We start from the raw sequence: 15,858 nt of genomic DNA on the forward strand, positions 1-15,858 counted from the left end.
GTAAACTACATTTACATCTACAGTAAACTACATTTACATCTACAGTAAAAGACATTTAATACATCTACAATCAACAATTATATATTCATTCACTAAGATTGTCGATTCTTAAAATGTTTTTCCTTTTTTGAGACTCAAGCGAAATCAACAATTTGCTGAAGAGAGAAAACTGGAAAGGTAAATTGTTTGATGAAATGTGTGTAAAATGTTTATTTTTACGAATCAAAAATGAATGTTGTTTTAAGAACCGCAAATGACTTGTTTATTTCAATCATTGCAATGAATTCAAATTGACAGCTGATTTTACTGTGTAAAACAATTTAAAGATTTTCTTCTATTTTCAGTTAACAGAATTTATAATGATGTGAAATCCAGAATACAATCAATGTCTACAGGTTTGTAGTTCAAACGATTCACTATCAATTCTTGCATTAAATTGAAACCGTATCTTGTCGGGCAAGCGCCCTTTTGTGACCCATATCATATCATATCATTGTATCATAAATAATGCATCATATATCAGCCGGTATATACACTTGTATAACGGTGTATTCCCATTTCGCCGCTTATTTATTCCAATTTGGCCTTTTTCCCAATCCACCCCTTTCCCATTTTGCCCCTTTCCTATTTCGCCCCTTTGTTCACATTTTTGCCCCTTTTTGTACATTTTCAAAGAAGCTTAGTTAAATTTAAGCAATGTTACATGATTATGCTAATTGTGCCCTCAGTCATTTAGTTAATTTGAATATCAATCAATAACACAAAAAGGTCCAAGGTGGGAAGGGAGCAAAATAAGAAAATTGGCAGGGCCGAAAAAATGGGATGGGTGAAATAGAAAAAGGGGCCAATCGGGAAGGGGCGAAATTGGAACACATTTTATATCAAGTCAACACACTCGCACGCATGCACGCACACACGCACGCATGCACGCATGCATGCATGCGAATCCAGGTTAAAATGCCAGAAGTAAAAAATGCCAGAGGAAAAATCCCACCATAGGTAAAAATGCTAGAGGTAAAAATGCCAGACGGAAATATGAGGAAAATTAAGTGAAGAATTAACCAATATTGGACCTGATATTATATACACTAGATTTTACATAATGAATGCACAGTTTAGATATACATAACATATTCCTATGATAATAAAATTCAAAAAAATGAATGACAAATTTATGAAATAAAGAGAATCACAAATTTATGAAATAAAGTCTGACATAAGCAAGAAATTCATTGGAATCATTAATAATATTCTTATTTGGACGAGATGATATTAAGATACAACACATTTTTAGATCATTGGAAATTAGAAAATTAATGCGCATTTTCTTATATGATTGAAATCAAAAAGCAAAAATAGTCATGATATAACGCATTTCTAGATTAATGAATATTAACGAATTCAAATGAATGCACAGAGTTTACATATTGAATGCACAGTTCAGGTAAACCATATTTCTAGGCATAATGATAATTATTAATTAGGTAAGATAATTAAATTCAAAATTTTTAGATGAGTTAGTTTGCTTTTTTTCATAACATCAAAACAACAATTCGATGAATAGTTTTTAAGTTTTGATACACTTGTTTCTTATAATCATTGAATCAATTTAACCTTCTGGCATTATTTCCTCTGGCATTTTTACCTCTAGCATTTTTACACCCCTGACATTTTTACCTCTAGCATTTTTACTTCATTATTACAGCATTATTACCTTCAATTTTACTGCATTATTACCCCGTACATATCATTTATTTTTCATCACGGATTGATTTATTGCTGAATTTACATTTTATTTCTATTTGTGATTTCAGAGAAATTAAAGGAACGAGGAATCGTAGCTTATAGAAGTGAGTAGTTTGTTCATCAATTCCACAGTTTCGAGTTACCCTTAACCTATAAACTCCAAACACTAGACTCCTAACACTAAACTCCTAACACTAGACTCCTAACACTAAACTCCTAACACTAGACTCCTAACACTAGACTCCTAACACTAGACTCCTAGCACTAGACTCCTGACACTAGACTCCTAACACTAGACTACTAACACTAGACTTCTAACACTAGACTCCTAACACTAGACTCCTAACACTAGACTCCTAACACTAGACTCCTAACACTAGACTCCTAACACTAGACTTCTAACACTAGACTCCTAACACTAGACTACTAACACTAGACTCCTAACACAAGACTCCTAACACTAGACTCCTGACACTAGACTCCTAACACTAGACTCCTGACACTAGACTCCTAACACAAGACTCCTAACACTAGACTCCTACCACTAGACTCCTAACACCAGATTCCTGACACTAGACTCCTAACACTAGACTCCTAACACTAGACTCCTAACACTGGACTCCTAACACTAGACTCCTAACACTAGACTCCTACCACTAGACTCCTAACACCAGACTCCTGACACTAGACTCCTAACACTAAACTCCTAAGACTAGACTCCTAACACCAGACTCCTGACACTAGACTCCTAACACTAAACTCCTAACACTAGACTCCTAACACTAGACTCCTAACACTAAACTCCTAACACTAGACTCCTACCACTAGACTCCTTACACTAGACTCCTAACACTAGACTCCTAACACTAGACTCCTAACACTGGACTCCTAACACTAGACCCCTAACACCAGACCCCTAACACTAGACCCCTAACACTAGACCCCTAACACTAGACCCCTAACACTAGACTCCTAACACTAGACTCCTAACACTGAACTCCTAACACTAGACTCCTAACACTAGACTCCTAACACTAGACTCCTAACACTAGACTCCTAACACTAGACTACTAACACTAGACTCCTAACACTAGACTCCTAACACTAGACCCCTAACACTGAACTCCTAACATTAGACTCCTAACACTAGACTCCTAACACTAGACTCCTAACACTAGACTCCTAACACTAGACTCCTAACACTAGACTCCTGACACTAGATTCCTGACACTAGACTCATAACACTAGACTCCTAACACTAGACTCCTAACACTAGACTCCTAACACTAGACTACTAACACTAGACTTCTAACACTAGACTCCTAACACTAGACTCCTAACACTAGACTCCTAGCTCTAGACTCCTAACACTAGACTCCTAACACTAGACTCCTAACACTAGACTCCTAACACTAGACTCCTAACACTAGACTTCTAACACTAGACTCCTAACACTAGACCCCTAACACTGAACTCCTAACACTAGACTCCTAACACTAGACTCCTAACACTAGACTCCTAACACTAGACCCCTAACACTGAACTCCTAACACTAGACTCCTAGCTCTAGACTCCTAACACTAGACTCCTAACACTAGACTCCTAACACTAGACTCCTAACACTAGACTCCTAACACTAGACTTCTAACACTAGACCCCTAACACTAGACCCCTAACACTGAACTCCTAACACTAGACTCCTAGCTCTAGACTCCTAACACTAGACTCCTAACACTAGACTCCTAACACTAGACTACTAACACTAGACTTCTAACACTAGACTCCTAACACTAGACCCCTAACACTGAACTCCTAACACTAGACTCCTAACACTAGACTCCTAACACTAGACTTCTAACACTAGACTCCTAACACTAGACCCCTAACACTGAACTCCTAACACTAGACTCCTAACACTAGACTCCTAACACTAGACTCCTAACACTAGACTCCTAACACTAGACCCCTAACACTGAACTCCTAACACTAGACTCCTAGCTCTAGACTCCTAACAGTAGACTCCTAACACTAGACTCCTAACACTAGACTCCTAACACTAGACTCCTAACACTAGACTCCTAACACTAGACTCCTAACACTAGACTTCTAACACTAGACTCCTAGCTCTAGACTCCTAGCTCTAGACTCCTAACACTAGACTCCTAACACTAGACTCCTAACACTAGACTCCTAACACTAGACTCCAAACACAAGACTCCTAACACTAGACTCCTAACACTGAACTCCTAACACTAGACTCCTAACACTAGACTCCTAGCTCTAGACTCCTAACACTAGACTTCTAACACTAGACTCCTAACACTAGACTCCTAACACTAAAATCCTAACACTAGACTCCTAACACTAGACTCCTAACACTGAACTCCTAACACTAGACTCCTAACACTAGACTACTAACACTAGACTCCTAACACAAGACTCCTAACACTAGACTCCTGACACTAGACTCCTAACACTGAACTCCTAACACTAGACTCCTAACACTAGACTCCTAACACTAGACTCCTAACACAAGACTCCTAACACAAGACTCCTAACACTAGACTCCTGACACTAGACTCCTAACACAAGACTCCTAACACTAGACTCCTACCACTAGACTTCTAACACTAGACTCCTAACACAAAACTCCTGACACTAGACTCCTAACACTAAACTCCTAACACTAGACTCCTAGCTCTAGACTCCTAACACTGAACTCCTAACGCTAGACTCCTAACACTAGACTCCTGACACTAGACTCCTAACACAAGACTCCTAACACTAGACTCCTACCACTAGACTTCTAACACTAGACTCCTAACACAAAACTCCTGACACTAGACTCCTAACACTAAACTCCTAACACTAGACTCCTAGCTCTAGACTCCTGATACTAGACTCCTAACACTAGACTCCTAACACTTAACTCCTAACCCCAAGATCCTTTGCTGAGACTAAATTCAGCAATAAATAAAAATGATATTTATTTCTAAAAATCGCTTCACATCATGAAAATATCTCGAAGCTTTTAACCTGAAACATTGAAATGTTACAATATATCAAAAATATCAAATATTTTAAAAATAAGGTATAGAAATAAAGTAAAACATTGAATGACGATATAATGAAGAATGATTACAATAACTTAGGAAATAAAAAAATTGAGAATTGAATAAAACATCAACAGAAATAAATACTCATGTAACAGAAATATGTTTAAAGTATTTTTTGAAAGATGAGAAAAGTGTTTAGTTGTCATATTATTCGATGAATAATTAAGTTATAATGAGTTTTTTTTAGATTTAGATTTAAATCAAAAGATGTTAAAATTATATAGTTAAAGTGAACTGTATGAATTAACCTGTTTATATCTACTCAATGTTTATATATGAATCATTGTTTTTTCTGTTTTTCAGTAAAATATGAAAGAGCGAGTAAGTACTGATAACAACTTACACGTTAAAGTCTGTTTTGATATGTCCTGCTTTTAATAATACTGGTTCTTAATGGTAGCTTAACTGGTTCTTAAGTAGCTCTAAATCCAGTAAACTGCTCAAAGAGCTTTACACTGAAATGCTTCCTTAAGAAATAAACATTTTAAAAGCCGTCTGAATTTATTAATGGAAAGAACAGCCTGTGGGCTAGGCCCCCCTATCAATCTTCAATATTGTGGGTTGTTTAGAGCCTGTACAGTCAATATTCATTTTTCCGGTTTAACTCAATCCACTAAATTTGTAGATGTGAAAGAAGAACACGTTTCACTCTCCCTGCAGTAAATCTATTGTGTTTATTCTGTTTCAGTGAAACACATCAAACCAATAATTGCAAACAGGATCCCGGGATTTAAAGGTGAATACATTTTCTTGATCGGGAGACGTACAGGTGAAGGTCGACTGTTTTCTGTAGGAAGATATGTGACGCCATAGGCGAAGTATAGATATTTCACAATATCAGTCAATGTCACGGTAGTTTCTAATCAACATGTCTAATTATAGATTCACTAGTGACTATTTTAGAAGATAAATGTAAAAAGGCTAGCAGTACTGCGTTCTCAAAATACTGGAAGTATGATATATCTCGCGCATGTAAGTTTATCAGTTTTTTTATCTCTAATTGAATTCTATTTTCACTCCGATATGATATGTCGGGATACGCCCATAATACCTCCGCCCAATATACCTCCGTCCAAAATCCCACACCCGGAATCCCTCCACCCAGAATACCCTCATATGTGTCCAAAATACCTCCACCCATAATTAAAAGAAATACTATAATTCTATTATTTAGATGTATAAAGTACCACCAATATTGACTATTATACATGTATAGGATCATATATAATGTATTACGGTATATATAAGCCTATACTGAATAATAATTGAATAACAATTAATGACAATGTTCACTTCTAATTAGTAATGGCTGGGAAATTTACAAATCGACCCAATTTGAATAAACAACGAGATAGGGATTATAGAATATTAATTAGTTTATCTCGTGTCTTTAATCTGATACTAGATTTCTCTAGAAACAATTCAATATTTAGATTATAGAATATTAATTATTCCTCTAATCTAAGAAAACAATGTACTACATTTCGGTTTACACAATGAATTCAGTTTATTTCCATTTAACTGCAACAATGATCTTCGAACAATAAACTGAAATTAACATTATACTTTGTTAACTACTTTTAAACTACAGAACTTTGGTTTATTTGAATATGGCCTGTAAATTCAAACTTGGATGGGGACAAATTCTAAAAAATTATATTACTAATAGGTTCCTAATTTTTTTCCTTCAGGCATAAACCCATTAGATCTAGGGCCTGGAGGTATTTTGGAAACATATGAGGGTATTCTGGGCGGAGGGATTCTGGTTGTGGGATATTTGGGTGGAGGTATTTTGGGCGGAGGTATTATGACCCGGATTCGATATGTCACAAGTTATAATCATAAGTATTTACAATTTCATATCGAAATGTTCAAAATATTTCACATCACTTACTTCATGAAATACTTATTAACTATCAAAATATAACAATAACAATGTAATATGATTTTACTAAATATATTATCAATATGTGCTTTTATCGTAATCAACATGTCAGACTAGTCATTACGTATTCATAGTAATTAACTCTAGTCATTTCATCAATAATGAATTTGTGTCTCTCAAACATATCGTTAGTTTGTGATTCCTGTTGGCTACAACTTGTCTGACACCTCTCCCTCCATACACATGATTCTGTTTAATAAAGACTATGTAAAGTTATGATAATCATTCACATTGTGGGATGCAATACAGATAGTACATATAAGGTTTAACTGCCTGTTCCTGATGGATGGAGTTCTGTACCGCTGGTGTAAATGCTAGCCCCCCCCCGCCAGCCTGCCTGCCGATACAACAACCAGCCGGTTACACTATTGTATAAAAACTTGCCTATTGTCTATTACATATAGTGTCTGTACTCAGTGAATTAACCAGTAAAACTTTAAAGACAAACACAGGTTATTGGAAACAAGTCAAAGAATGTTTCGGTAAATGATAAATTCTTGTTTCTCTGAACGTTTTATTAAATGATCTGATTTTTATGTTTTGAATAATAATTGTTTGTTCTGTTTGAATAGGAGATGAAATTGACAGTGAAACAAATACAACTGAACTGACAGAAATAGGTGAATATCAATACAATAACAACACATTATTCAAATAAACAAAATGTGTTGTTGAATTCCAGAAGATGAAATTCATCAATGTTTTCAGATCTTTAGAGGCATCTGTTTTGATTCAGAGCCATGTTCTAAGTTTGAAAGTCACATTTTTTATCTCTGTGAATATTTATTTTATTTAATCATTTTTTTTCAGTTGATGAGTGTATGGGTAAATGTACTAAAACAATAAGGGATGAATGGAATGCTGGTGAGTACCCTTCATGAGTACCCTTCACGAGAACCATATATTACTAGTAGACTTAAAATGCAAGTCGTAATTTCAGTACCTGGGTACAAACTACTGGTAGTTAAGCCAGTAGTTTGTACCCAGATATGTGATCAGTGAAGTGAGTACAGATAGATATATATATATATATAGATAATAGATAATTTCATTGTCCACAAAAAAAATTTGCATTGAAAAAATTATTTTCAATAGTTATCAATATCACGATTCAATCGTGATATCACAATATCAATACAAGTGTTGTGATTAACAGATATATAGCAGCAGCAGCAGCAGCAGCAGCAGCCGCCGCACAAGGAAGGGCCAGTTTCACATCAATTTTACTTAATAAAAGTTGTCATAAGCAACTAATAGTTAATTTTCTTCGTGGGACTGACCCCAGTAAACATTCAATAGTATTCATACTCAATCTGATAATAGTGTATATTTAGGATACATTATCTATTGTCAACCTGACGACATAGTTTGCATAAATGGCGCAATAGAGGTATTCCAGGTTTCAAATAGTTGTTTTAGATTTTCAAGGCTTGAGATATTAAAAAAGTTACGCGGGAGTAGGTGATCTTTTACTTCCGCATGTGCGAGGCATTCTAGCAGGGCATGGCGTTAATCGCCTAAGATTTGCATATTGCACTCATCACATAGCCTTTTTTCCCCTTAAAATTCTGCGCCTATGATTACTGCATCTAATGCGAGCTAAGTTGACACGGAAGTTAGTCGGAAGGTTAGTTAGGTAGAATCCTTGCTCAAAGTAAAGTCACAGTCGTTGCGGAATTAATACAATTAAAACACCTTTTTGGATAAACTGTTCTTCTAATCTTCTTTTCCGACTGGTAGATAAATTCTAGGTATATTTTGATTGAGCCAGAATTCGGCCATGCCACAGCCTTCCAATATACGTTTCATGCTAAACAACCATATGTAATCATTACTCTCTCCTGCGACTGTACTAGACAGGGTTCTCTTATTTTCGGCGATAAGACTAGCCCAGTATTTCACCATTGTGGCTTTTACTTCGCATTCCAATCGGTTTCTACCATTCTCACCATATACCATATAATTCGTGGTAGAGCGGTTTAGTCGTAGTGTGCATTTACAAGAAGTTAGATGATTTTTTCAATACAGCTAATCCCCAAATTTCGCAAGCATATGATAAAATCGGTTTTACAAGTGCGTCAACAAGATGGAAAGACGCGTCGTCCCCAAACCTATTTCTTGTGGATTTTTCTAAAACGTGGAATTGAGCCTTTGCACCACTGTCGGCTTACGTTTTGCGGCATTTGACAAAAGTTCCAGTATGGTTAAATATAACGCCAAGGTCCTTAAACTGGTCGACTATTTCGATTTCACCATTTGCTAAGTGAAAATTGAGGAAATATGGAAGTCTTAGAATGCCGGTTCCAAGTCGAGGACACGGAAATTATTTAAATGTAATAAACATTCGTGTGATGTTGATATATAATCCATAACAAGCTTAACAGCTCCTTTTAAGCAGGTAAAATCACCACCAGTTGCTTTATCGTCTCCAACTCGACCATCAGCAATAGATAAGGCGTGATTCATTCTGTAACCATAATTATTGATACCACCAGTGTCACGGTTAAACATGTCCAAAATAGTATGCGCTCTGAGACGGTCGACAGCTTCATTCAGTTTGTCAAACAGACCTTCAACATTTAATTTATTGTCGCCATCGAGAAAAAGATATTGTAGTGTTCTTAAAAACATTAGTAACTATCTTCATCACTATGGAAAAAAAGGTATCGATCTTAATCATCAAACAAACCAGCATGGCCGTATATTCTTCAGGTTCGGGGCTGAAATAAACGCCGCAAATGATAACGTCTTGTTGCACAGTTGAATAATTTCTTAGCTAGTTTTACCCATAGACATGGGTCTCGGTTTTCAATATGAATTTAGCATATTCGTTCTTAACAAAGATTACGGTTCCGCCAGATCTGCGCACTACGGTTGTTTTAATCACGCGTTAAAGCCTAGTCTTTCCGCAAAATTTGACACCCAGGGTCCAGTTACAGTGATGAGTTAGAGTTAACTCTGAGTTAAGATTAGTTCATTTTCAATCAGTTAACTCTGGGTCAAATCTTAACTCAGAACTGTGGAACTGGGTCCAGTAATCCAGTGTTTTCCACCTTTGTTTCGGTTAACACATGAGTACCAAATAGAAACCCTCAACTGAGTACCCGGCCCTGGTACCTGAATTATGTAATTTCAATTCAGAGATCAAGTTTAACAAGCTGAACATTTAACCAGGTTGGATGACAAGTTTTCTGTGAACTTATATTTCATGTTTCAACATTTTAGACGATTTCAAAAACTCCAACGTGTTTATAGATGCAGGTAAATATTGTTTAGCTCTGATATTCAACCCAGTACTGCCCCCTGGTGACTGTATGAGATGTAACTATTCTGTTATTTGTATTGTAGCAGTGATTGTTGATGAGATAAAACGCGATTATTTTCAAACTCCCGAATTTAAAAGTAAGTTTCCAATAAAATCAAAACCTGTTTTAACAACCAGAACTCAAATATTAATATCTGTATGTATTGTATTATTATTTATAGGATCAGTTGAGACTGCATTGAATGAAGCTATCGAGAATTCAGGTAATTGAATATTCATCATAAGTTCGAATTCTGTGTTTGAATTGAGCTCAGTTTGACTGAAGGTGTATTGTTTTATTGTGCCGGCTTTCATTATGTTTACAGGGAAATCGAAACATAACAAAAAACCAGACTATGAAGCTGCAGGTTTGTAAAATATTTCTACAATCAAACAATAACATTTCCTCATTTGACTGATGTAGTTAAGATGTGATCACTCCCTGATGACCACTAGGATGTGGTTTCTTGTTTTCCCCTCAGAATTATATCTTATCATTTCAGAGAGGTGGATAGCTGATGAAATGAAAGGTAAATTGACTGATAAAAAAATAAGTTTCATTCAGAGTTGAACAGTTTGTGAGGTTTTTCTATTTTTCATTTTACCAATTTTTAATTACAGATTTCAAAGTTCCACTACCTGATATTTTTGGTATGTAATATTGTTACCTCTCAGTGGCGGCTACGAACTGAAATATTCAACTAATCGATCAATTGAGTAAAAATTATGTTGATTTTTTTTAGAGCTCAATGACTATGCTAAATGGGCAGAGAAACACGGTAAAATGAAGATGGAAATGTATGGATAAAATTCAGTCATCAATTTTGTAAATATTTTGTGAAGTTAATTAATTTATATTTCAGTCGGTAATAATTCCACATATTTGTTGAACAAGATACGTGCTATGAAGGATAAAGGTAATTAAAAGTGACTTAAACATAAACATCTTACTGGCCATAATACTGACCATTACTAAAAATACATTTGTCAATACTAAATCATACTTACTTAATATTAACTAAATTTTGACTCAATACTAACTTAATACTAACAATACTGACTCATACTAACTTAACACTAACTAAAATGTTGACTCAATACTAACTTAATACTGACAATACTGACTCAATGCGGACTCAATAAGACTTACAACTGACTCAAAACTAACTCAATACTGACTTGATACTGACTCAATGTTGATTCAATGTTAACCAATACCGACTCAATACTGACTCAATACCGACTCAATACTGACGAACAATACCGACTCAATACCGACCACTCAATACCGACTCAATACTGATTCAATACTTAATACTCAACACTGATACAATACTTATAGGAACCATCTGTGATGTCTATTTGAGCTTCCTTTTAAAAATATGAAGTTGATTCAATATTATGAATGAATTATGAATGTATTCCTGATTGTGAATTTCATTTTATTTTCAAGCGATTTGAAAAAGAAAGGTTTCCTGGTAAATGAAATGAGTAAGTAAATTATGAAGCCGTTACTTTCTGATTAAGACCAAGCTCGAGTGATGAAATAGTCTGAGATAAATCGTCGAAATTGAGATGAAATTTAGTTTCATTTTCGTTTATGAGAAATCTGAAGTATGATTAAACCGGTTTAATCTGGATAACTGATGGGATGAAATTCATCTGGTTTATGAAATTCAGATTTAAAATCGTATTGTTTGATAAAGAGCAGTAATTGAATCAAATCTTGATCTTGATCTTGATCTTGATTCAATAAGTTTGTTCTGTATTTAATGTTCTAATCTCTACTGAACAGAATCATCAACAATGTTTGATAATATGATATGAAATCACTCACTAAGAACAAAAAGAGTGCGAAACATTCCTTCAGATAATATTCATTAACCATTTAGACTATATCCTAATAGACATCTTCAGGAATACTGTATTCCTTGAGCTAGTGTAGTTTATTCAACGTTTCGACTATATCCTAATAGACATCTTCAGGAATACTGTATTCCTTGAGCTAGTGTAGTTTATTCAACGTTTCGACTATATCCTAATAGACATCTTCAGGAATACTGTATTCCTTGAGCTAGTGTAGTTTATGCAACGTTTCGACTATATCCTAATAGTCATCTTCATGAATACTGTATTCCTTGAGCTAGTGTAGTTTATTCAACGTTGCGACTATTTCGTAATAGTCATCTTCAGCAATACCGGAGTGTACTAATAAAATCATTAGGTATTATCTATACAGCCCAGAACAAATGGACCAATTAAGTAATAAGATGTGACACAAAAAATGTCAGTGCGTTTCATAAAATGCATAACCTCTGTAAAGTCAGCTAATTATAGTTTTACTGCATGTGAATTGAAATTGGTACAATGATCAAAAATATCATAGCTTTTGATTATTGTTTGCGATATTGATAAAATAAAAATGGATATAGGGACCGAAATTAAAGACTGTATGAGACATTTTTGTGATAACAATAATAAAAGTCTGATTAATCATTTCTAACAGATCTTCCTTCGATGTGTCTGCTATTTCTAGCACCGCAGAACTGATCTCTTTCCCGCATGGCATTCATCGATCTACCGATCTATGTTTTCGGTAGATCATTAAACGTCAGTTCATTCATTCCTTCGTCGGAGATCTCATAAATATGTATGTGGTGTAAGAAACACTTTGGACTTAATAAAACACCCAGAAAAAATCAAAGATAATTCTAACTGAATCAGGGGTGGAATTAGTTGAGGTATTATTAACGATTGTCACTGTTAACAGTAAAGCCGTAATTAGTTGAATTTTCAAGAGGTTGTGCATTTTATGAAACAGACTGTAGCGGGTTATATATAGTTGTATAAAAACAGTTACAAGCTGAACACATCTAAAACAGAGTAAACTCTAGGGGCTACTGATAAAGTATTGTGAATATAAGTTAAAGTTGACGGGTATCTACATTTAGGGAGTGTGCAGTTGTATTTGGTGTTTGGTTTATATTGTACATGTATTTATTTATAGAAGTTACTCGTCCGAGTAATGAAACTGCTGCTAGTGATGGTCAAAGTGCTGCTGATGATAGTCACACAAGTGATACCGTACCGAGTGGTGATCGTGAGTGGGGTGATATCGGTACACAAGTCTAGTTCCTACCCGTCGTTCCCCATAAGGGTTGATTTGACACTAAAATCAGTTGTTGCATTGCAAGACATTGCATGGACAGTTTCTCACCAAACGCTGTAGGGAACCCGAAACAACGACTGGTATTCAGACTAGTACACATGATTATAACCGCCAGTCTCTAGTGGTGGAACTGGGTCTGGGTGGAACTGTGTCTAACTCACAACTGTGGAACTGTGTTTTGTATCACGCTATTATCAAGATGTTTGTTAATCTCTTTTTGGGCTCGAATCATTAGAGATTTTATACGAAAAGAAAAAGAAAAAAGATATGAACACAGTTTCTAATAAAATGTTTATCTTTGTTATTCGGTTGTATGTAATTTCTGCGCTATTTAATTACTGTAGATCATTGATTAATTATTGCTGAAACGATTAATTGTAATTACATTAGTTAATCAAATAAATATGTTTTGCTTTTACTAAAATATACAGTGTAACTGAAGTAGATGAAATACAGTGTAACTGATGTATAGTGTAGCTGAAATACAGTGTTACTGAATGAATGTAGTATTTTATTGTACCGTAGTTGTAACTTTATCCAGCAAAAATAAATTGTAAACGAAATTGCTTTTTGCTAAATCATCAGCGGTTGTTCTTGGGGAATATTAGGCCTACATTGTAGTCAAACTTACGCTGTATAACTGTATTATGATACAATGTAACTGGTTTACTGTTTTACTATACATAAAATATTATGTTTTAAGTTAAAAACTGTAAAAATGCATCACTGATTGATTTGATAAGTTACTGATTCCATAAATTACTGCATTACTGAATACAGTTTCTAATAAAATATTTATCTTTGTTATTCGGTTGTATGTAATTTCTGCGCTATTTAATTACTGTAGATCATTGATTGATTATTGCTGAAACAACTAATTATAATAACATAAGTTAATCATAAAATATATTTTTTGCTTTCATAAACTCTCATAAAATACTGATTATATATTTCTCGTTTTTCGGCGTCGTATCTGTTTTTTTTTTCGCTAGCGAGAAAACTTCTCTTTGTTTTGCTGAAATCTGTGAAGGTTCACATTTGATTGTTTGACTTTTATCAGTCAAAATACTGAAATGTGCTAAAATATACAGTGTAACTGAAGTAGATGAAATACAGTGTAACTGATCTAAAGTGTAGCTGAAATACAGTGTAACTGAATGATTGCAGTATTGTACCGTAGTTGTAACTATATCGAGCAGAAATAAATTGTAAACGAAATTGCTTTTTGCTAAATCATCAGCGGTTGTTCTTGGGGAATATTAGGCCTACATTGTAGTCCAACTTACGCTGTATAACTGTATTATGATACAATGTAACTGGTTTACTGTTTTACTATATATAAAATATGTTTTAAGTTAAAAACTGTAAAAATGCATCACTGATTGACTGAAGTATTATCATTGAAAAATTGTGATAAGTTTTATTTCATTTGAAAAAGTTTTGTAAAAACGTGACATTTTATGAAACCATTGATGCGGTTTATAAGATCAGCTACTTGCGGACTCCTGGTAAAACTTTGTGCCGTGTTTTTTGCAAGAAATTTTATTCGCTTAAATAAAAGAATTTATCTTTAAAAATAAAGTCATTGTTTTCTTTTCTATCAACTCAACTGCAGCCTGAGTAGAACCGGCCCCGGGTCGGATGAGGTTGACGCTTGGTCATGTCCAGTCTTACCAATAGCTTCCCGTTAACCCCAACTCTAGCCGAATAGGACTCGAACCTAAAATCTTCAGCGTGCCAGCCGAGCACGCTAACCACTAGACCATACACCAGTAGTTTGTAAGTGCGTGTCTGGTCAGGTGTGGTGAACATTTATCCGTGGTGACTATCAGTCGGGTGTGTGGTGACTGGTGACCATTCAGGTGCGGTGACTGTCGAGTCAGATGTGGAGACACTATTCACTAACAGTGCCCGCTCTATCATTCTGTGTTACAGTTACAGCAGTTTCAATGCAATTGTCAGCAATTTCTAAGGAAGTCGTTTTGTCCAGCAGCTCCTAAAAGTTGCCTCTTTTTCCATAGATGAAGTAGTCAAAATTACACCTTGTATCCATCTCTGAGACTTCTGCCTTCCCGACATCGTGAATGTATTTTGCAATCTCTCGGAATTGATATCTTTTATTGTATTTCATTAAGATTTTCTAATTGATATCTAAAAGTTTGATAATTTTTGATTTTTCAGTTTCTAAAAATGTATACCTTATTTTGAGTGGAATGGATTGATTTTAGTAGAGACCCGCAGTTTATGGAGCGTAGATGGATTATAAAAGTAATAGTTCATTGACTCCATCCATCCAATAGGTGTAACATGCGATACATTGTTAAACCATTCTTGTCGTACGTGGCGTTGACCTCTTTTACCCGACTGGTATTTCTTCACACCTAAAGGTGCTCGCGCATGTCTCCCGTTATATCAAACGAGCACCTATACCTCTTGTGAAATAGTCATGAAATTCAACGAAAAGCTTAAGATGTAACTGATTAAAGGTGAGTTTGTTGAAGTATTTAACTCCACTCCAGTCGGATCTGTTCAACTCGGAGATAACCGTTCAACTCAGAGATAACCGTTCAACTCGGAG

General features: G+C 35.1%; 1 protein-coding gene across 3 annotated transcripts in view; it reads left to right on the plus strand.

The window, feature by feature from the left end:
• Nucleotides 1–14,826, plus strand: part of LOC141906946 (uncharacterized) — a 36,557-nt gene extending 21,731 nt beyond the window's left edge. For all 3 annotated transcript variants that reach the window (XM_074796447.1, XM_074796445.1, XM_074796448.1), the window contains 19 exons: nt 133–177; nt 345–395; nt 1,815–1,850; nt 5,166–5,183; nt 5,551–5,598; nt 5,745–5,834; nt 7,212–7,289; nt 7,380–7,427; nt 7,618–7,671; nt 10,033–10,068; nt 10,156–10,209; nt 10,294–10,335; nt 10,438–10,479; nt 10,615–10,641; nt 10,733–10,762; nt 10,855–10,890; nt 10,975–11,028; nt 11,565–11,602; nt 13,119–14,826. In XM_074796447.1, coding sequence (XP_074652548.1) covers nt 133–177; nt 345–395; nt 1,815–1,850; nt 5,166–5,183; nt 5,551–5,598; nt 5,745–5,834; nt 7,212–7,289; nt 7,380–7,427; nt 7,618–7,671; nt 10,033–10,068; nt 10,156–10,209; nt 10,294–10,335; nt 10,438–10,479; nt 10,615–10,641; nt 10,733–10,762; nt 10,855–10,890; nt 10,975–11,028; nt 11,565–11,572 — 797 coding nt within the window. In that variant the 3' untranslated portion in view covers nt 11,573–11,602; nt 13,119–14,826. The remainder of the gene's footprint in view (nt 1–132; nt 178–344; nt 396–1,814; nt 1,851–5,165; nt 5,184–5,550; nt 5,599–5,744; nt 5,835–7,211; nt 7,290–7,379; nt 7,428–7,617; nt 7,672–10,032; nt 10,069–10,155; nt 10,210–10,293; nt 10,336–10,437; nt 10,480–10,614; nt 10,642–10,732; nt 10,763–10,854; nt 10,891–10,974; nt 11,029–11,564; nt 11,603–13,118) is intronic.
• Nucleotides 14,827–15,858: the final 1,032 nt, after the last annotated feature.

This window comes from Tubulanus polymorphus, chromosome 6 (assembly GCF_964204645.1).
Source record: "Tubulanus polymorphus chromosome 6, tnTubPoly1.2, whole genome shotgun sequence".
In the NCBI taxonomy this organism is placed as follows: domain Eukaryota; kingdom Metazoa; phylum Nemertea; class Palaeonemertea; order Tubulaniformes; family Tubulanidae; genus Tubulanus; species Tubulanus polymorphus.